General features: G+C 45.9%; 1 protein-coding gene across 1 annotated transcript in view; it reads right to left on the bottom strand.

Moving 5' to 3' along the window:
- LOC140197185 (hepatocyte growth factor activator) overlaps positions 1–23,486 on the bottom strand; it is a 61,716-nt gene that overhangs the window by 16,355 nt on the left and 21,875 nt on the right. Inside the window, 8 exon segments of the mRNA XM_072257099.1 lie at positions 1,111–1,285; positions 5,596–5,706; positions 7,972–8,103; positions 13,788–13,901; positions 14,191–14,285; positions 15,799–15,973; positions 20,765–20,875; positions 21,878–22,009. Coding sequence (XP_072113200.1) covers positions 1,111–1,285; positions 5,596–5,706; positions 7,972–8,103; positions 13,788–13,901; positions 14,191–14,285; positions 15,799–15,973; positions 20,765–20,875; positions 21,878–22,009 — 1,045 coding nt within the window.

Here is a 23,486-nt window from a genome sequence, read left to right as displayed (position 1 = left end):
TAAACCTCTCTGATCCAGGTTCCCCCATCTCTTCTTATAACACCCAACCTATTATCGAATTGTAATCTCTCTTCAAAGTTCGAAGTACATTTATTATCAAAGTATGTATCCTATATACCACCTTGAGATTTGGCTTCTTGCAGGCAGCCACAAAACAATGAAACACAATAGAACCCATTTTAAAATTCCACATAACAAAGTCTGTCAAATACCCAATGGGTAGGAAATGTAGTTGTCCATCTTCACACGGCAAGCTCCCACACATCAAGTTGGTCATTTCCATATTATTTTCATAGTTTCTTAAAACACAAAAGGAGTCAACTTAGACCCTTAAAGTCTACATTAACTTTCACTAAAATCCTGTTGGTCAAGATACCAGAGCATGAAAGCACGTACCACTAGGCATCGCCAGGAAAGCTTCTGTCCTGCTGGGATAAGACCATTCGCAATGCAGTCAGATGCCTTGCAATTCCTGTACCAGACAGTCTCATTTTATAAAAATTCCAGGAACTGCAAGGCACCTGAATGCATTGTGAACGAATGAATGAATAAATAAATAAATATTTGCATATTTATTTATTTGTATGTATGTGTGTTTATATATCTACCTTATTGTAATTTAGTTTTCTTTATTTTGTATTGAGATGTAATGCTGCCAGAAAACAATAAATTTCACAACATATGCCGTTGATATTAAACCTGATTCTGATTCTGCAGTTTTGAAGTTTGATCACTGAATGGGGAAATACCAGTTATCACCAAGAAAACTTCTAGAGACTTGCAGTCAGATGCCTGGCAATTCCCACAACAGACAGCCAGATGGTCTCATTATATATCTATCTCATAGTTTTTAAAATTATATTTTCTTTATTTATCCATTTATGGGGTGTGGTCATCACTAGCTAAGCCAGCATTTATTGCCCATCCCTAGTTGCCCTTGAGAAGGTTGGCAATGAGCTGCCTTCTTGAACTGCTGCAGTCCCTGAGGTGTAGGTACAGCCACAGTGCGGTTGCCGCAGTGGGCCAAAAGGCTTTTGAGCTGTGTGACTCGACTTGAGACCAGCTTCGAGGCAGTCAGTTTAATGTAAGTACATTGCATCACTCCCCCACCTGCAATAGGAATGATCGCCCAGTCCCAGCCGGAGAGCTTCTTCCAAGCTGCTGACGTTTAACTTGTTTCGCAGGAAGCTCTCCTTCCATGGCATGCACTCGGTGTTTGATTCACTCTCATCCTCCGTGCCTTTGTAAGTCACCCCGTCGTCTTCATAGCAGTTTTCGTTCTTATCTAGATGAAAGCAAGTAGGTTAGATGGGTGTAGCGCAGAGGCTATCATAATGCTACCCTCTGTAAGGAGTTTCTACATTCTCCCCATGACCACGTGGGTTTTTTTCCAGGTGCTCCCACATTCCAAGGACATAGGAGCCAGGGTTAGTAACTTGTGGGCATGCCATGTTGGTGTTGGAAGCTTGTAGACTCTTGCGGGCTGCCCACAGTAGCACATCTGCACACTTTGTTGGGTCATAGACACAAACAACACATTTCAAAGTTCAAAGTACATTTATTATCAATGTGTGTATAAATTATAGAACCTTGAGATTTGTCTCCTTACAGGGAGCCACAAAACCCGTAAGAACCCAATTATAAAAAAAAGACCAACACCCAATGAGAAAGAATTTCACCAAAGAGAAAGAAAAACTCAAATCATGCAAACAGTAAAAGCAAGCAACAGCTTTCAGAACAAAAGTGAGTCCACAGACATGAAGCTCAGAGCAGCTGAGCAGACACAGCCTCAGCCCCAGTGAATCACACAGCAGGGCAAATCATCGCAAATCCCACAGGCTCAAAGCCCAGAGCAGCTGGAGCAGGACACCGCCTCAGCCACTGCGCCAAAGAGAGAAGAGGCAAAGTCGCAGAGCAGCAAACAGAGCCAGCCCAACCCTCACCTCTGGTCCTGACACCCAACCTTTTCAGTCCATCTGGCCCAACATTTAAACTGCTCTAACACCAGGTCGTTCCCCACCCAGGCTCCACAACATCGACCTCACCGCCACATTCCGGCCAGTACCCAACCTTTCCAAATTGGCCCAATACCTCACTGTATGTTTTGATTGAGGACAACTCTGCGTGGTGCAGAGATTCAGGTTCATTTCCGACATATACATTGAAACGTGCAGTGAAATGGGTCGTATACATTAACAACAAACACAAAAGTTGTGGGACTAATTCAAGTCAGTAGCACACCCCCCCAACCCCCCACCTAAACCTTCAGTGACTATACTGCACTGAAAACTCTTAAAACACTTTTTATAATAATGTTGGTATTTATGTACATTTTATTCCATATTTTTATATAATTCTTCATGCTTTATAATGTTTGAATGTTGTCATTAGTTGTTGACCAGCACAGCACAGTAAATTCCTAATACATGTAAATATATACGGCCAATAAAGCCAATCCTTCATCCTTCATGTGCTGGGGGCAGCCTGTAAGTGTTGCAACACATTCCAACACCAACACAGCATGCTCATAATGTTCCATGGTACAATGGAGAACACAGCAAGCAACGAAACAACAACATCAGAGCCACAGGTTTCCAATGGAGACAAAAGAGAGTCTGCAGATGCTGGGACCTGAAGCAGCACACACGAAATGCAAGAGGAACTGGTCAGAAATGGTCTGGAGGGAAATGGGCAGACAACATCTCAGGCTGAAACCCCTCATCGGGACTGGTTACAAAGGTCAGGACTGCTCAGGATGAAGGGTCTCGAGCCGAAGCATTGACTGTCCGTTCCCCTCCACAGATGCTGAGTTCCTCCTGCAGTTTGTACAAGCTGCCCCACATTTCCAGCATTTGCAGAATCGCTTGTGCCCCCACTTTTCTGGAAAAATGGAGATACACTCTCCATCGCAGCTAGGTCTGACTATATCTCTAGCACACAACTGCAGTGGACTTCACACACTCACAATGTGCTGGAGGAACTCAGCAGGTCAGTCAGCATCAGTTGAAAAGATTAGTCGACGTTTCGGGCCGAAACCCTTCGTCAGGACTGAAGGAAGAACCTTGGGGAGGGTTTGAAGAATGCTGGTAGTTGAAAAAAACAGTAATTTGAAAGACAAAGGGTGGGGGAGGGGAAGCAGGGAGGTGATTGGCAGGAAAGGTGAAGAAGGAATAGGGGAAAACACAATGGGTAGTAGAAGGAGGCGGAACTATGAGGGAGGTGATGTGAAATGGGGATAGAGGAAGGGAGGGGGAGGGAATTACCGGAACTTGGAGAATTCTGTGTTCATACCAAGGGGCTGGAGACAGTAGATGAGGTGTTGCTCCTCCAACCTGTGTTTAGCCTCATCAGGGCAGTAGAGGAGGCCATGTATGGACATATCTGAATGGAAATGGGAAGCAGAGTTGAAGTGGGTGGCTACTGGGAGATCCTGTCTGTTGTGGCGGACGGAGCAGAGGTGCTTGACGAAGCGGTCCCCCAATCTGCGTCGGGTTTCACCGATGTAGAGGAGGCCGCACCGGGAGCACCGGATGCAATAGATGACCCCAACAGACTCACAAGTGAAGTGTTGCCTCACCTGGAAGGACTGTTTGGGGCCCTGAATGGTGGCAAGAGAGGAGGTGTAGGGACAGGTGTAGCACTTACGCTTACAGGGATAAGTGCCGGGTGGGAGATCCATGGGAATGGACGTGCGGATAAGTGAGTCGCGGAGGGATCAATCCCTGCGGAAAGCAGAGAGAGGTGGAGAGGGAAAGATGTGCTTAGTGGTGGGGTCCTGTTGAAGGTGGCAGAAGTTGTGGAGGATAATTTGCTGGATCCGGAGGCTGGTGGGGTGGTAGGTGAGGACAAGGGGAACTCTGTCCCTGCTGTAGTGGCGGGAAGATGGGGTGAGGGCCGAAGTGCGGGAAATGGAGGAGATGCGGGTGAGGGCATCATTGATCACCGTAGAAGGGAAACCACGATCCTTAAAGAAAGAGGACATTTGAGATGTCCTGGAACGGAAAGCCTCATCCTGGGAGCAGATGCGACGGAGACGGAGGAACTGGGAATAGGGAATGGCATTTTTGCATGTGGCGGGGTGGGAAGAGGTATAGTCGAGGTCGTTATGAGAGTCAGTGGGCTTGCAGAAGATGTCAGTGGACAGTCTGTCTCCAGAGATGGAGACCGAGAGATCGAGAAAGGAGAGAGAAGTGTCAGAGATAGACCAAGTGAATTTGAAGGCTGGGTGGAAGCTTAAAGTAAAGTCGATGAAATTGACGAGCTCAGCATGGGTGCAGGAAGCAGCACCAACGTAGCGAAGGAAAAGTTGGGGAGCAGTACCAGAGTAGGTTTGGAGCACAGACTGTTCCACATAACCAACAAAGAGGCGGGCGTAGCTGGGTCCCATGCGAGTTCCCATAGCTACACCCTTAGTCAAAAGAGAAGTTATTAAGTGTGGGAACCAGTTCTGTCAACCGGAGGAGGGTAGTGGTGGTGGGGAACTGGTGAGGTCTATTATACAGGAAGTCGCTGAGGGCTTTGAGGCCTTCTTGATGGGGAATGGAGGTGTATAAGGATTGGACATCCATAGTAAAAATGAAGCGGCTGGGACCGGGGAACTGGAAGTTATTGAGAGGTGGAGGGCATGGGATGTATTGCGGATGTAGGTGGGGAGGGAGCAACACCTCATATACTGTCTAGGTGGTCTCCAGCCCCTTGGTATGAACATAGAATTCTCCAACTTCCAGTAATTCCCTCCCCCTCCCTTCCTCTATCCCTATTTCACATCACCTCCATCATAGTTCCGCCTCCTTCTACTACTGCGCATTGTTCTCCTGCCAATCACCTCCCTGCTTCCCCTCCCCACCCCTTTGTCTTTCAAATTACTGTTTTTTTCAACTATCAGCATTCTTCAAACCCTCCCCAAAGTTCTTCCTTCAGTCCTGACGAAGGGTTTCGGCCCGAAATGTCGACTAATCTTTTCAACTGATGCTGACTGACCCTGCTGAGTTCCTCCAGCGCATTGTGAGTGTTCCTTTGACAACAGCATCTGCAGATTACCTTGAGTTGACTTCGGACACTGGGACGTGTGAAACTTTAAAAAAACTATAAAGTGCTGGCCTCGCTTCCCTTGAAAAGCAAAGACGTGATAAAATTTAAGCTTTTAAAATCTACGATTGTTGGCATGACGAAAATATCTCCACCAGAGGGAAAAGTCCAAAACTAGATCACCAGTGAGAAAGGGGCAGTGATCAGTTAGTTCAACAACAGCTTTGATCGGTAATGTAAGACGTCCCTTCAGAACAGAGATGCGGAGCTAGGGGATGGTGAATCTGTGGGGTTCATTGTCACAGGCGCTGTGGATGTCAAGTCACTGGGTGCATTTAAAGTGGAGGCTGATAGATTCTTGATTAGTAAGAATGTCAGAGGTTACTTGGAGAAGGCAGGAAGAAGGGGTTGAGAAAGGTAATAAATCAGCCACGATGGAATAGCAGAGCGGACTCGATGGGCCGAATGGCCTGATTCTGCTCCTATGTCTTATATGCAGTAGTCTGACTGTGTATAAACCAGAGAGCACTTATTGACAAGAGAACTGGCGGTGGCCAAGTCACGTACTTATCTCACAGTACTTCCCCACGAAGTTGCTGTGGCAGCCACAGATGGCCTCTGCCGTTCCTTGGATAGATCGACATTCTCCAGCATGGAGACATAGATTGACCTCACAATCTGAAAGGAAGAAGATAAAGGGTAAAAGGAGGCACCATAACGATCAGACTGTTGCCGACAACATCCCATGTACCATCAATCTACAGGATAGCACCATTAATCTACAAGGTAGACACTCAGGGACTTGGGATAGATTATTATTACTATTATTATTATTTACTTTTATTTTATTGTCTCAGCTCAAGCTGTTAAAACCTGAGATACAGGCATAGCCAAGCACACTCATTTCTCAATTGCTGGGAATTTTCGGACTATTCTAGCGGTGTTTAGTATTGTGGCTCTCTGAGGATTTACATAGATATTACTGTGTAGCCCTAATTGTTCAATACTATTGGGTAGTGCCTTTGTGATGACACCAGTTGTAGATGTTACTATTGGGACAATGTATACCCATTTCATGTTCCAAAGTCCTTCAATTTCCTCTTTTAATTCAGCATATTTCTGGTGTTTTTTACTTACTGATTTCTGTAAGTTATGTGTGTTTGGAATGGCTATATCTATTAAATAAGTTGTTCTTGCTTGTTTATCCTGTAATATTATTTCCGGATGGTTATTATGGATTTTCCAATCTGTAATAACTGTCTGGTCATGATATAATTTGTGGTATTCTGATTCTAAAACTGTTATTATTATTATTATTTTTACTGTATGTTTACTGCTATCATAATTATATGTACTATATGTGCTTTGTGCTGTGTATGACTGTTGGTGCTGTGTTTTGCATCTTGGTCCCAGAGGAACACTGTTTCATTTGGATGTATTTATGGGTATTCATGTATGGTGAATGACAATTAAACTTGAATTTGAACTTGAATTTGAACTTGAATTTGAACATAAAACAAGGGAACACAAGAGACTGCTGATATAGAATATAGTTTAGTACATGGATGGAAGGAATATGGACTCTGCTCCCTGTGCGGATGTGTGGTCACGCAGTAACTGAAATGCTCCCACGCACATAGCCTTCGTTGCCGAGCAGCTGGAATTTTCTTTTATATAATGTTAATATAATTTTGAAATCTACATTAATATAATTTTGAAATGCCCTGTAATTAGTTGTGTTAATTAATGTAATCCATAAATTTTCTAAATAATAAACATTTACTTTGAAACATTTTAGAGCTCTCTCCAAACTTCATACTTCCCTCTCCCCATTTCACTCCAACTGCCTCATCATTTTATTTCTCTTCATCTGCTCCATCTCAAAGTTCAAAATGAATTTACTATCAAAGTATGCACACGTCTCCGTATACTGCCCTGAGATTCATAGTCTTGTGGGCATTCACAGTAGGTACAAAGAAACATAATAGAATCTGTGAAAATCTACACACAAAAACAGACAAACAACTAATGTACAAAAGAAGACAAACTGTGCAAACACAATCAATCAACCAATAAATAAATAAATAAATAAATGAATGAATGAATGAATGAATGAATAAATAAATAACTTTGAGAACATGAGATGCAGAGTCCTTAAAAGTGAGTCTATAGGTTGTGGAATCAATTCAATATTGGGGTGAGTGAAGTTGTCCACACCGATTCAGGAGCCTGAAGGTTGTAGGGTAATAACTGTTCCTGAAGCTGGTGGTGTGGAACCTAAGGTTCCTGTACTACCTTCCTGACGGCAGCAGTGAAAAGAGAGCATGGCTCGGATCATGGGGTACTTGATGACCATCTATCATCGACTTGCCTTCGTCCTACAGGACCTCCCAATTCTATGCCCCCTATTGCTAGGACAAGGACAATTGGGTGCATGGAAACACCACCACCTGCAGGTTCCCCTGCCAAACTGCACGTGGAAATGTATCACCCATCCTTCAACATTCTGCAATGCTAGAAATCCAGAGTAACACACACACACACAAATGGAGAAACTCAGCCAATTAGGCAGGATCTATGGAGGAGAATACGCAGTCAATGTTTTGGACCGAGACCCTTTATCAGGACGCAAAGAATTTTTCTCATCTCTCCCCAACTATCTAAAATCTTGGTCCACTTGCTTTTCTGTCAGTAGAGATAAGATTCTCATTTATTCTGCACTTGTCAAAACCTTTCCAAATTTGGATTGACTCCAGTCGGTCTCTCCTAAATCTCCTCAAAAAAGGTTAAGGAGAGATCCGGTTAAGGTCTTACTCAACTCATTTGCAAGAAGAGCTCTAGTCAGTGAAAAAGCTGGTTATGACAAAGGTTGTCAGAAGAACGTAAGTGATTGGCCCATATTTCAAAGAGAGTCACAGAAATTTTTAGTTTGCTGACTACCACCTTTGCTTGCGACGCTTTGGCACTCTGACCCATTCTCGGCACACACACAACTTTCTACTTTGCCATCGACAAACCGGTTCCATCTCTCTCTGATGTGGAAGTATCTATGGTGGGTCTTCTCCAAGCATGTCTCTGAAACACAAAGGGAAATAACTGAATATCTTCGAGGCACATAGCATGAGAAAAGCCTAGCAAGTCTGAGCTGACCAATAATACACCCACTGACGTGATAATCCTAAAGAGGTTGATAGGTTCTTGATTAGTAAGGGGCGAGAAAGGTTATGGGGAGAAGGCAATAGAATGGGGGTGAGAGGGATAGTAAATCAGCCATGATGGAATGGCAGAGTAGATGAATGGCCGAAAGACCTAATTCTGCTCCTCCGTCTTACGGTCTTAAACAACCCTAGATTCTTATCAAAGCACACCTCCCTCCCCACAACCACCAAATTCTATCACTCACCAACACACATGGGACAATTTACACTGATCAATAACCTACCAACCTCACACATCCTCGGGCTACTGCACAGGACCGAAAGAAGCTGCAGAAGGTTGTAAATCTAGTCAGCTCCATCTTGGGTACTGGCCTACAAAATACCCAGGATATCTTCAGGGACTGGTGTCTCAGAAAGGCAGCGTCCATTATTAAGGACTTCCAGCACCCAGGGCATGCCCTTTTCTCACTGTTACCATCAGGTAGGAGATACAGAAGCCTGAAGGCACACACTCAGCGATTCAGGAACAGCTTCTTCCCCTCTGCCTTCCAATTCCCAAACGGACATTGAATCTTTGGACACTACCTTGCTTTTTTTAAAAATATACAGTCTTACTGTTCTTGCATATTTTTTAAAATCTATTCAATACACATAATTGATTTACTTACTTATTATTATTTTTATTTATTTATTGTTATTTTTTTCTCTACTAGATTATGTATTGCATTGAACTGCTGCTGCTAAGTTAACAAATTTCACGTCACATACTGGTGATAATAAATCTGATTCTGATATCAGAATCAGCAGAAAATTCCAGCATCTGAAGAATCTCTTGTGTTTAATTTTTGCTGAATTTACTCTCAATTGTTATCTTGTTTTACACAGGATGTTTTTAGCTCTTTACAAAATGCAGCTTGCAAAGTAGTGTCATCCAGTTATAATAAACTGCATGTTTTATTAACTTAGGAGATGAGAACATCTCTGTCATAGCCAGCATGAATGCTCATTCCCAGTTGCCTTTGAGAAGGTGGTGGTAAGCTATCTTCTTGAACCCCTGAGGTTCTTCCATTTATTATCACTGTCTTATATGACATGAAATTTGTTGTTCTACAGTAACAGTGCAGTGCAAAGACTTCAAAGTTATTATATATTACAATTCAATAAATAGTGCATAAAAAGGCGTGAGGTGGTTTCACAAAGAAGAGAAAATCTGCAGGTGCGGAACATCTGAGCAACACACACAAAATGCTGAAGGATCCCAGCAGGCCAGGCAGCATCTATGGAAAAAAGTACAGACAGCGTTTCGGGCCGAGACCCTTTGGCAGGGTTGGATTTTCTCTTGCTTGTAACTTTGGAATCCAGAGCACCCGGAGGAAACCCACACGGTCACAGGGAGACCCCTTACGGACAGCGGCAGGAATTGAACCCAAGTTGCTGGTACTGTAATAGTGATACACTATCTTCTGTTCCAATGTATTCTACAGCAACTGCTGGTGTGGAGTAAGGTTCCAGATTTCCACCGTTCCCTTAACTTTCCTCCTCAGCACTGCAGGTTGTAGACCCTTGTCTCCGGTTCTAAGCTCTAATGGATTTTTTCTATCCATATAACAAACAACACAGTATTAAATTAAACTGAACTGAAAATGCCCTGACTCTTTTAATTTTGTGCTTTATATTCCGTATTTCTAGCTCATTTTTTGTCATTTGCACAATTTGTTTTGTTTTCATTTGAAGAGGGGTTGATGCTTTTCTTTGAACAGTTTGAACATGGTTTTCTTTGTTTCATGGCTGTCTGTGGGAAGACAATTCTGAGGGATGACTACTGCATACATACTTTGAATCTTTGAATCCATCCTGCTAGCTTCTAATTCTAGTTCAACTTCAAGCTTAATGGTCATTCCTGGGGTGAAGGTGCAAAACGGTCACACAGTGCACACAGCACATGACAGCAGAAAAAACATACTGTCACAAAAAAGTCCCTGAGTGACACGGCCTGTAGATTGATGGTACATGGGATGTAGATTGATGGTACACTAATGCAGCTGCAGATGAACGCAAATCAGGTTGTCTCTGCCAAGCGAACACTGGAAGGCAGCACTGATGGGAGGGCCAGCCCCAGTGGCGGCGTTGAGGTGGTGCTTGCTGGTGCTATAGCGCCAGCAGAAATTACAATAACACTACCATAGCACCACCAAGAAATTAACTGAAATTTGACATACAAATTGCAGCTGCTTTCTCTGTATAGTTTTGAATACAGCTTGTTTCTCCAGTTGATCTAGTTATAAACTCTGATGCTGGTCTAAAGTCAGATCCACTCTATACTTCTGCTTATTCGTTCATTGTCAATATCTTGCTGTTGTTGTCCTCAGATCAGTTAAGCTGATTTAAGATCACTTAAGGTGGTGATGTCACTCACTCTCTCTCATGCGAGAGATTGATAGTATACATACATTGTGCAGGATCCAGGCTCGCGAGACTAACGAATGCCACACACACACATTGTGCTTCTACAAGCTAGCGTGGGCCTGGCACCTGCACTATTTTGGCAGCGTGAAAAATGGATCGATTTTTAGTGAGAAAACGACCTCATCCAGAGGAATCAGTGGTGTCTCAGCTTGATCCTGTCTTAATTGAAAGTGACATGCAGAAAGAAGTAAGTGGGGATGAGGACGACAGCAGTTCATCGAAGGAATGTGAGGGCGAAGTAGAGGAACAAGAAATGGAGTGGGATTCGGAAGAGAACATGGATGAAGCTGCTCTTAGTGCTAGTGGGAATACTGTCAGCGATGTTAGCCAGCAGCCTGAGGAAGGACCCCATCGGCCAGCATTGAAAAAGTACCCTTCGCAACAGTTTGACAATCAGCAAAGGAGTTTTATTCGTGGCTGGTTTGACCTGTACTCCTGGCTGGAATATTCAATCATAAAAGATGTTACATTCTGCTTCGCATGCAGGCATTTCCTGTGTGGAGGACATGGTTTCCATTCTGAGTCTACCTTCACTGTCACTGGTTACCGCAACTGGCGGAAAGCTACAACAGCTTTCAAAACCAACCAAGTAAGTACAGCTCATAAGTTTGCTATGGAGGCATGGGCCGAATTCAGATTGAGAAAACAAGACGGTTCAAGATCGGGAAATATGCTTGATAAAGGACATGCAAAGATGGTTCAAGAAAATCGTGAGTATATGAGAGCAGTGGTTGAGTCTCTACGCTATACTGCGTGCCAAGGCATTGCCCAGCAAGGACACCGGGAGGATGATGGATCTGGCAATAGGGGAAACTTTGTTGAGTTGCTCAGTGTAATTGGGCAGTTTAATAAGACTGTAGCTAAAAAAAATAGAGGACAATCCTGGAAATGCAAAAAACACCCATCACGATATTCAAAATGAAATTATGGGTATTATGGCAGATATGGTCAGACGTCAAATAAGTGCAGAAATCAGAGGAGGCTGGACATTTTGCCATCTTGGTGGATGAAAGTAAAGACTTGAGTAATAAGAGCAAATAGCAGTGGTGGTGCGGTATTTGAATAACGAAACAATGCTTGAAGAATTCTTGCACTTCACTCCAGCAGAAGGGCTGGACGCAGAGTCGCTTCTTAAAAGCATTGAACAGACACTCGCCCAGTGTGTTATTGATAAGAATGCATGTATAGGTCAGTGTTATGACGGAGCAGCAGTGATGTCCGGGTGCAATAACGGACTACACGAGAGGTTCAGGAAAGAGGTCCCGCAGGCATTATATATACACTGCCATGCTCACAGACTTAACCTCGTTTTAGTGGATGTTGTGAGCAATGTACCACAAGCGGGTGAGTTTTTTTGAAACTGAGCAGCTGCTTTACAACTTCTTTTCAAACTCTGTTGCCCACGATCTTTTCATGAAGAAACTGGAATCAACTGCACAGCCCGTGGAGTTGAAGAAATTGTCAGATACACGCTGGGCCTGGCAGTATACAGCTTTGTGGGCTGTAAGGAAATCACTCCCTGCCATTCTAGCTACACTACAGGATATTATGGGTCAACCACATGCACGGAGGAAAACGGAGGCCAGAGCTGTAAATGGACTGATTGACGAGCAGTTTGTTTTACTTCTCACTCTGTTTGAAGATTTATTCCGAGTCACCAAGTTCATGTCAGACCAGCTACAATCTCCCAGTTTGGAGCTTTCATCTGCTGTGGACTTGGCTCAGTCTGTTATCGATGCACTCTCAGCAAAACGGGGAGAGGAATCATGGAGTGAAATTCGGACAAGAGCTAGGGACCTGTGCGTCAAGGCCGGTATACAGAGCAGACCACATGAAAGGAGACAGGCCCAGCCACTGCTGCCTACATGATTTTGTTGTTGAGGCCCAAACCGAACGCACACCTGTCACATCCTCTGATGACCTTCGCAACCACTGTTTCTATCCGATTATAGACAGACTTCTGACTGGAATGAAAAGATGGTTCTCAACTGAGACTGGGGGTGTTCTGACTGGAATCTCAGCATTGAGTCCCCAACACAAATTCTTCCTAGACAAGAATTGTCTTTGGAAAATGGCCCAATACTATGGAGTGACTGAAGTGAACCTGACTGCAGAGCTACATCCAGTTCGGCGTCTGCTGGAAACGAAACAAAAGCAAGGACAGACAGTGAATGACACAGTGGAATTTCTAGCTGTAATGAGACCCTACTGTGATCCATTTATAGATTTATACAAACTAATCTGCGTATCACTGACTCTGCCTGTGACATCTGCCTCATGCGAACGGAGTTTCTCTTGCCTCAGATGCGTCAAAAACTACCTAAGGAATAGCAGCGGCGATGCTCGGAACAGCAACTTGGCCCTGTTGGCCATAAACAGCCGGAGGACCAAAGCGCCTGACATCCGGAAAATCATTGATGCTTTCGCCAACAATCACAACAGACGAATTGTGCTTCTCTGAAAACATCAATGGTGAGGGCAGTTGATTTTTTTTTAATTTGGGCCTAGACTAATGCTGATTATAATTATTATTTTGTGGTGGATACCCCATAGTCCTTATGTTTCCTGAAACGGTGTATCTTTTGGCATTGTCTGTGTATGTAATGCTAACAGCAGTGGACATTGTGGGTTAGTGTTGTGTTTTTCAGTTGAAAAGCACGCATTTGACGCTGATTGCGGGATTGGTGTGTGATTCACGTTGTGTGCTGTGGGTCGGATGCTCTGTTGGTTTGTTTGTTTATGCTCTGTGTAGCCCAGGTTGTCTCCGATGCTGTTGACACTGTCACAGTTCACTTCTATATTAGATCTATCAATTTCTGTTGCTTGTGAATCTACAGAGGAATTTACAGTAGGCACATAATACTTGAAACTGACTTTTTAACGCCACGCGTCTGGCCTTGCGAATACATATTACCATACAGTGCATCCCTCAGCACCATCACTGAGTAATTCAGCCCCACTGTAGCACCAGCAAGAAAAAAACTCTGGCGCCGCCAGTGGCCAGCCCCCAACCCAGAGCGCCCACAGAGGTCTCAGCGCCCCCACACCACATCTTAATCTCTTTGGACTTGCTCAGTTCCAGTAATATTGCGCCTCAGCCTCAGACGTGAGTGGATTGCTTCGCAACTTTCTCACCTGCCTGGCAGTAGACTCCTGAGTACTGATCACTGCACTGGCAGTAGTAAGATTTCTGCAGAGCATCGCTGATGCAGGTCCCTCCGTTTTGACAGGGAATTGAAAGGCAGGGATCTGGAAAGAACAAAACAAAGAGTTTGCATGTATCTGAGCAGTGTCCACAGTAATCTTTCTGAAGGATCTGTAGCTCACATGTTAATTCTCCCAATTAACCCACCCACCCCTCACGTCTTTGGCATGTGGGTGGAAACTGGGGCACTGGGGGAAGAGAATGCAAACTCCACAGAGGCAGAGTCAGCACTGAACCTGGGTCCCTTGTGCTGTGAGATGGCAGTGCCATCTGCTGCCCAACTGTGCAGCCCCTAAGGTCATAACCACAAAAGAACTATTTTAATCATCGCACCTTGCACTGGACAGCGCGGTAGCATGCAATAATCCCAGGAGACGGTGTCATTCATCAGCGTGTAGCACCATGGTGCTTCGTCGTTGTCGAAGTTTCTGGAAGAAACACACAGTTCATGGGACAAAACTCATGTCCAGTTGTTGCTTCCCCTGAGCTTCAACCAGCTAATAAATCAAATTTATCAGCTGCCATTAAATCTGCCTCTCAGCAGCATGCAAAACTCAGCCAGCTCCATCATGGGCACACGAGGACATCTTCAAAAAGTGATACCACAGGAAAGAGGTATCCGTCATTAAGGATCTCTACCCACCCACTCCGTCATGGGTACAAGCCTCCCCACCATCTTCAAACACCAATGTCAAATTAAGGTCCCCCACCACCCATGACATGCCCTCTTCTCATTACTACCATCAGAGAAGTGGTATAGGAGTTTTCAGAACAGATTCTTAACTTCCACCACCAGAATCCTTAACGGGCAATGAATCCGTGAACATTATCTCACTCTTTTTGCTCTTTTTTTACACTATCGGTTTATCAATTTTTAAATATATATTGGTTATTATAACTTATAGCATATTCTATGTATTGCACGGAACTGCTCCCACAAAACAACATACAAACGTTTGTATATATCAGTGACAATAAATCTGATTCTGATTCTGAACTCTACCAAATGCACATGACAAACTTCAAAAAATGCAGTTGAGTTGTGAACAAGATTGACAAGACTGTTGATACTAACTTTGCAATAACATACAGGTTAGCACAACGCTTCGCAGCAGTCAGCTGTAAGACTGGGATTCAATTCCCGCTACTGTCTGCAATATGTTCTCTCTGTGACCACGCGGGTTTCCTCCGGGTGATCTGGTTTCCTCCCACAGCCCGTCACACAGGTTGGGGTTAGTGAGCTGTGTGCATGCTGTACTGGCAGCAGAAACATGGAGACACTTTTGGGCTGCCCAGCACGATCTTTGCTGATTTTATTTTTTTTAACCCATCTAGGTAATTTCTGAGGTAAGGGCATGTTCAGCACAGCTTTGTGGGCCGAAGGGCCTGTATTGTGCTGTAAGTTTTCTATGTTTCTATCTGTCCATCTAGTTAGTTAGTTGGTTAGTTAGCCCAACGAGCCGCACCGCCCAGCAACCCACCTATTTAACCCTGGCCTAATCACAGGACAATTTACAGTGACCAATTAACCTGCTGACTGGTTCGTCTTTGGACTGTGGGAGGAAACTCACATGGTCATGGAGAGATTGCACAAACACCTTACAGATGGCACCAGATTCGGACTCCAAACACCAGAATGCCCCGGGCTGTAAGAGCGTCGTGCTAACCATAACCAACGCATTTCTCCGAATGTTTCAATGTACATGTGACAAATAAAACAAATCTTTAAATGGGATCAATGTAGATTGGTATCATGGACAGTACAGATGAAGTGGGCCGAAAGGCCACATTTCTATGAAGTGGATTTATGTGATGTACCGAAGAACCCCACTATCTGTCTCCATCAGGCAAGGAAGAGCCAGACTAAGGAACTGCCCTACCCCTGCCGACTGAGCCTCATACTCGTGGTTATGTTGTGCTTCTGAAGTTCATTTTTCACACCTGCAGTAGGGGTGGTCACCCACACCCAACATGTGAGGCTCCTTCAGGCTTCCCATGTCTAACTCCATGCTTATGAAGCTGGACGTCCAAGGTAGGCAGTCAGTTCCTGAGGCAGTCCGCTTGGCCTTCCCTCGATAGAGGGTCCCTTTGTCCTTGTAGCAGCGGGAGGCAGTATCTGGACATCAAAACATGGCAAATATTGGGTACAAAGAGTTAATTCTGGAGGCCTATTCCCCAAAATGGCCGACCCAATAGGGCTGTAGGTGTGTGTGGATATATCAGGAAGAGGGGCAGAGAAGAAGAGGGGGAAAGAGAGAAGAAGAAGGAAGGAGAGAAAAGGACAGAGAAGGGGAGAGAGAAGGGGAGAGAGAGGGAGAGGAAGAGGGACAGAGGGAGAAGGGAGAGAGGGAGAGGGAGAGGGAGAAGGGAGGGAGAGGGAGAAGGGAGGGAGGGAGGGAGGGGAAGAGAGAGGGAGGGAGGGGAAGAGGGAGGGAGGGGAAGAGAGAGGGAGGGAGGGGAAGAGAGAGGGAGGGAGGGGAAGAGAGAGGGAGGGAGGGGAAGAGGGAGGGGGAGGGGAAGAGGGAGGGAGGGAGAGAGAGGGAAGGAGGGAGGGGGAGAGAGGGAAGGAGGGAGAGGGAGAGAGGGAAGGGGAGAGAAGGAGGGGGAGAGAAGGAGGGGGAGGGAAGGAGGGGGAGGGAAGGAGGGGGAGGGAAGGAGGGAGGGAGAGATGGAGGGAGGGAGGGGAGAGAGGGAGGGAGGGGAGAGAGGGAGGGAGGGGAGAGAGGGAGAGGGAAGAGAGGGAGAGGGAAGAGAGGGAGGGAGGGGAGAGAGGGAGGGAGGGGAGAAAGGGAGGGAGGGGAGAGAGGGAAAGGGGAGTTAGGGAGGGAGAGGGGAGTTAGGGAAAGAGAGGAAGGGGGAGAGGGGGAGGGGAGGGGAGGGAGAGGGAGGAGAGAGGGGGGGAGGGGAGAGGGGGGAGTGGAGAGGGAAGGGGAGAGGGGGAGGGGAGAGGGAAGGAGGGAGAGGGAGGGGGAGGGGGAGAGAAGGAGGGGGGGGAGAGAGAGGGGTGAGAGAGGGAGGGAGGGGCAGGGAGAGGGAGGGGAGGGGGTGGGGGTGAGGGCAGAAGGGGAGAGAGGCAGGGAGAGAGAGGGAGGGAGGGGTGGAGGGACGAGGAGAGGGAGGGGCAGAAGGGGAGGGGAGGGGCAGGACAGGGAGGGTGGGAGGTGGGGAGAGAGGGCAGGGAGAGAGGGAGGGGGAGAGAGAGAGATCTGCTATGGTAATGATCAACCACCGACATACAAAAGGTTTCATCTGCCATCCACGTCAAGTAAGATTTGGAGTGTCACAGTTAGTGCGACAATATTACAGCTCTGGGGGTCAGAGGTCAGAGTTCAATTCCAGCATCATCTGTAAGAAAGTTTGTACATCCTTCCCATGACTATGTGGGTTTCCTCTGGGTGCTCTGGTTTCCTTCACAGTCCAAAGAAACACCGGTTAGTAGGTTCATTGGTCATCGTAAATTGTCCTCCGGTTGGGCTGGGGTTAAGTAGATAGGTTACTGGGTGGTGTGGTTCATTGTGCCGGAAACGTGTGTCCCACGCCATACCTCTAAATAAATAAATAAAATGAAGCTGACAGGAATGAGAGAAACGAGAGCAGGTCAGGCACACAATGGAAATACGTATTTTATTATTTGTATATATTTAGTATATAATAGAAAGAATAGAAAAAGAAAATAGGTGAAGAACATAGAGAGAAAAGCAGAGCATCCAGGGGAAGAATAGAGAGAAGAAGGCAAGAGAGAGAATATATTTATTCAGGGCGAGGGACTGAGAAAGAGAGCAACACGAGACTGCAGATACTGGCATCTGAAAACATTTTCCTGGAAACAATCTCCTGGATGAACATAATGGTGGAGGGACGGTGGGGGGAAATAGAACTCTTGACAGCAAGAACAACTGCTCATAATTGGTCTGTTTACTCTGGAACCCAATAATAAAAACACTGAAATTTCCAGTTTCAAGTCCCCTTAGATCTTGTATTCCTTTCTCTTCTCTCTCTCTCTCTCTCTCTCTCTCTCTCTCTCTTCCTATTGATCTGCTCTCTCCCCCTTTCTCCCTATCTCTCTACCCTCTCTACCTCTCTCCTGCTCTCCACCTCCCTTTTCTCTCCCCCTCCCTTTTCTCTCCCTCCCCCTTCTCTCTCCATTCCTCTCTTTCTAACCCTCTCTCTATCCATCTTCCTCTCTGTCTGTCTCTCCCTCTCTCTCTCCACCTCTCTTCCCTTCTATCTACCTCTTTCTGCTCTCTTCTCCTCTATCCCTCTCTCTACCCATCTCCTCTCTCTCTCTTTCTGCCTCTCTTCCCCCCTCTCTCTCTACCTTCTCTACCTTCTCTGCCTCTACCTCTCACAGTCTCTCTCTAACTCTGTCCTGCTCTCTTCCTCCCCCAACTCTCCCTCATCTACCTCTAGTGTTCTCACTGGAACACACACAATATACTGGAGGAACTCAGCAGGCCAGGCAGCATCTATGGAAAAGAGTGAACAGTCAACATTTCATCAGGGCTGGAGAAAAAAGATGAGAAGTCACAATAAAGGGGGGGGGGGGGAGGAAGAAATACAAGGTGATAGGTGAAGCCCATGGAATTACAGGGAATTTACTAGCACAGGTGGAGCATTGGCTGATCGGCAGAAAACAGAGAGTGGCAATAAAGGGATCCTTTTCTGGCTGGCTGCCGGTTACCAGTGGAGTTCCACAGGGGTTGATGCTGGGACCGCTGCTTTTTACGATGTATGCCAATGATTTGGACTATGGGATTAATGGGTTTGTGGCTAAATTTGCTGATGATACAAAGATAGGTGGAGGAGCGGGTAGTGTTGAGGAAACAGAGCGCCTGCAGAGAGACTTAGATAGTTTAGGGGAATGGGCAAAGAAGAGGCAAATGAAATACAATGTTGTAAAGTGTATGGTCATGCACTTTGGTGGAAGAAATAAGTGGGCAGACTATTATTTAGATGGGGAGAGAATTCAAAATGCAGAGATGCAAAGGGACTTGGGAGTCCTTGTGCAAGATACCCTAAAGGTTAACCTCCAGGTTGAGTCAGTGGTGAAGAAGGTGAATACAATGTTTGCATTCATTTCTAGAGGTATAGAATATAAGAGCAGGAATATGATTTTGAGGATCTATAAGGCACTCGTGAGACCACACTTGGGAGTATTGTGTGCAGTTTTGGGCTCCTTATTTTAGAAAGGATATACTGACATTGGAGAGGGTTCAGAGAAGATTCACCAGAATGATTCCAGGAATGAGGAACGTCTGGCAGCTCTTGGGCTGTGTTCCCTGGAGTTCAGGAGTATGAGGGGGGATCTCATAGAAACATTCCGAATGTTAAAAGGCCTGAACAGATTAGATATGGCAAAGTTATTTCCCATGGTCGGGGAGTCTGGGACAAGAGGACACAACTTCAGGATTGAAGGACGTCCATTTAGAAAAGAGACGCAGAGAAATTGCTTCAGTCAGGGGGTGGTAAATCTGTGGAATTTGTTGCCATGAGCAGCTGTGGTGGCCAACTCATTGGGGTGTATGTAATGCAGAGATAGATAGGTTCTTGATTAACCAGGACATCAAAGGGTATGGGGAGAAGGCAGGGGAGTGGGGATGACTGGAAGAATTGGATCAGCCCATGATTGAATGGCAGAGCAGACTCGACGGGCTGAATGACCTACTTCTGCTCCTATATCTATTGGTCTAAGCCGGGGGGCAGGGGAGGGGTGAAGAAGAAAGCTGGGAAGTTGATTGGTGAATGAGATAAAGGGCTGGAGAAAGGGTCATCTTCCAGGAGAGGACACAAGACCAGAGAAGAAAGGGAAGGGAAGGAGCACCGGGGGGGGGGGCAGGTGGGGGGGCGGTGGTTGATGGACTGGCAAGGCGATAAGAAGAAAGAAGGAAATAGGGATGGGGAATGGGGAATGCTGAAGGGGGAATAGGTCATTACTGGAAGTTCGAGAAATCGATGCTCATGCTATCAGGTTGGGGGCTACCCAGATGAATATAGGGTGTTGCTCCTCCAACCCAAGTGGGTACTCATTGTGTCAGTGGAGGAGGCCATAGACTGACATGTCAGAATGGGAATGGGAAGTGGTATTAACATGGATGGCCTCTGGGAAATGCCGGTTTTTCTGGTGGATGGAGTGTAGGAGCTCAGCGAAGTGGTCTCCCAATCTACGTCGGGTTTCACCGACAGAGAGGAGGCCACACCAGGAGCACCAGATACAGTAAATGACCCCAACAGACCCACAGGTGAAGTGTCGTCTCACTTGGAAGGACTGTTTAGAGCCCTCAATGGTAGTGAGGGAGGAGGTGTAAGGGCAGACAACTTCGGTCTGTTTCGCTGAGCACTACGCTCCATCCACCAGAAAAAGCGGGATCTCCCAGTGGCCAGCCATTTTAATTCCACTTCCATTTACCAACTACTCGTCTCTCACCCACCAGTTACCTTATCCATGCCCAGTTTTCCCCAGCCATCCCCTCTAACACAGTCTTCAATCAATGCTGTCCAACTTAAGAGATGGTCTCTCTGTGAAAGTATTCTTGTTCCCAGCCCGGGAAGAGTGCAGTGTCTCACTGAGAATCCTCAGGTCAAGTCAGCTCTAACAGGACCAAAGAGTTAAAGATTTTTTAAAAGTTAGCTTTACTGGTCACTTGTACATCGAAATATACAGTGAAATGTGTCATTTGTGTTGAGGATGTTGTGAGGCAGCCTACAAGTGTCTGTCAAAGCATTCCCACAACCCACTAACCCGTACGCCTTTTGGGATGTAGGAGAAAACCCACATGGTCACGGCGAGAACACACAAACTCCTCTCAGACAGTGGAGGAAGTCAAGGGAGGTTGAAAGCCGAGGCAATCTGCACGCTGATACACATTCTGAATTTGCAGCTGCAGTAACTTCTGCAACGTGAATTTACCTATTTCGCAGTTCTTCCCCGCGTGTCCATCGCTGCAGGAGCACACTCTCTCCCCAGTGGCCTGAGTCTTCCGGCACATTCCATTGTTGAGGCACAGGTTGATCTCACAGTCTGTGAATCAGAAGAAAGTCACTTGCTACGATCCTGCAACAAATGGATGAGGATCTTAAGGGGGGGGGGGGGTCAGTCAGCTGGTGATTCAATCCTGCTCTCCATCCACTTTCCCCAAACGTCCAGCACATCACGATTACACCGATTGTATTGGCAGGAGATGCTACCTCGAGAAGGCAGCCTTCATCATCTCCACCTGCCACCTTCTCATAGCCACCACCAGACAGGAGATACAGAAGCCTGAGATTTCACACCACCAGGTTCAGGAGCAGAATCAGGCCACTCGGCCCATTGAGCCTGAATCACCGTTCAAATGGCTAATATTTTTCTCAACCCCGGTCTCCCGCTTCCTCCCCATAACTGTTAACCCACTAACCATCCAAAAACTTACCAATCTCTACCTTAAAAACACCTATATATTTGGCCTCCACTGCTCTCTATGGCAATGAATTCCACAGCTTCGCCACCCTCTATCTGAAGAAATTCCTCCGCATCCCTGTTCTAAAGGGACGTTCCTTTATTCAGAGGCTGTGCCCTCAGATCTAATGGAAACATCCTATATCTGCTATATCTCTCCATTTCTTCAAAACAATCACCTCCCATAGACATCTTCCCTAACAAAGACTCACTCACCAACCAATCTAGTCCCCAGCCCTCTTTCCCTAACCAGGATTCAACTTCATCCAACCATTCTCCTCCTCCAGCTTGGTATGCTATCTATTTCTTCATCCCATCTTTCATTGTCACTCATTTAAGCCCCATCTTGACCAACATTTATCCTTCAGTTGATAAAACAGATTAACCAGCAATCTTTTCATATAAACACTGAGTTTATATGAGACACAAAGTGTCTGTTCGCCTCTCAATTTGTAACCTTCAAGCATGACTACTGTTTTTATAGAGAATACAAAACCCAGGATTTGTTGTGTCCTCTTCCCGTTTATCTTTCCCAATGGAAATTGCGTACTGAACTCCACGTGGTATAAACTTCTTTCTAAAAACCTGTTGAGTTTAAGAGCTGCGAATGAATCCCATCTTCGGCACAGAAACATCTTTCAATGTCACCGTGAAGAACTCGGGTCCACGTCTCTCCAATGTTGTAGTACCTCAGATGCCGTCTTTCAAAGCACTTCTCTAAAGAGAAAGGAGAGTGGTTATTCTTCACAGAATCTTAAAATAGTACGGACCAAAATGCCATTCTGCCCCTTGAGTTCATGATGGCTCTCCCAAAGAGCGAACTTCTTAGTCCCATTCTCTTTCTCTTTCCAACAATCCCCAAAACATTAACCCTGTTCACTTTGGTTTCATATTAGCACATAGAACAGTACAGGGCCTTCAGCTCATGACATTGCGTCAACCTTTTAAACTACTCTAAGATCAATCTAACCCTTTCCTCTCCTATTACCCTCCATTTTTCTATTACCCATGTGCTTCTCTAAGAGTTTTTCCAATTTTACGTATTTATTTTTATTTAGTGAATCGGTATAGCAACAGGGCCTTCCACGCAAGTGAGCACACGCCACCCAATTACATCCATATGACCGATTTACCTACGAGCCTGTACATCTTTGGAGTGTGGGAGGAAACTGGAGCACCCGGAGGAAAGCGACACAGTCATGCGGAGAACCTTCAAACTCATTATAGTCAGCGGCTGAAATGACCCCGGGTCACTGGTGCTGTACTAGCGGTGTGCTAACCGCTACAATCCCATGCTGCCTGCTCTGCACGTGACCACAAGCAACTGCAAAAATCTGTGGACGCAGCTCAGCACATCGCGGAAATCAACCTCCCCTCCATTGACTCTGTTTACACTTCTCACTGCCTCAATACAATCAAAGACTCCACCCACCCTGACATTCTCTCTTCTCTCCTCCCCCATCAGGCAGAAGATACAAAAGCCTGAAAGCACATCTGACCAGCTTCTATGACACTATATGGTCCCCTTGTACAATAATTAAAGATTAAAGTCTGTCCCGAGCCTTGTAGGCTCATCAGGCCGCTGCTTCTGCCGGTTTCTGTGGCGTGAAGCGACTGAGAGTACGAGACTCTCCCCTGGATAGGACACCAGTCTATCGCGAGGTTAACCCCCAGCATTTTGCCAGTACCCATTTTCAGCTGGGTAGACTGGAGCAGTGTGTGGTTAAGTACCTTGCTCAAGGACACACACACTGCCTCAGCCGAGGCTCGAACCCATGACCTTCAGGTCGCTAGTCCAACACCCTACCCACTTGGCCATGCGCCACACCTTGTACAATAAGATGGACTCTTAAACCTCACAGTCTCCTTAGTTATGGCCTTGCGCCTTATTGACAGCCTGTTCAGCATTTTCTCTGTTTGTCTGACACTTTATTTTGCATTCTGTCATTCTTTTCCCTTTTATTACCTCATTGTACTGATGTGTTGAAATGATCTGTATGGATAGCATGCAAAACAAGTTTTTCACTGTACCTTGGTAATACAACCATACCAGAACTGCCCACTTTCCCCTTCACCTGTCTCATTTAGGGCCGGCCAGCTTGCACTCTTTCCTGTCCTCCCACTTTCTTATTCCGAATTTTTCTCCTTCCTTTCCAGTCCTGATGAAGGATCTCAACCCGAATCACCGACTATT

The sequence above is a fragment of the Mobula birostris genome, chromosome 5, assembly GCF_030028105.1.
Source record: "Mobula birostris isolate sMobBir1 chromosome 5, sMobBir1.hap1, whole genome shotgun sequence".
NCBI lineage: Eukaryota > Metazoa > Chordata > Chondrichthyes > Myliobatiformes > Myliobatidae > Mobula > Mobula birostris.
The sequence above is the reverse complement of the archived record's forward strand: the minus strand, read 5'-3'. Positions and strand labels throughout refer to the sequence as shown.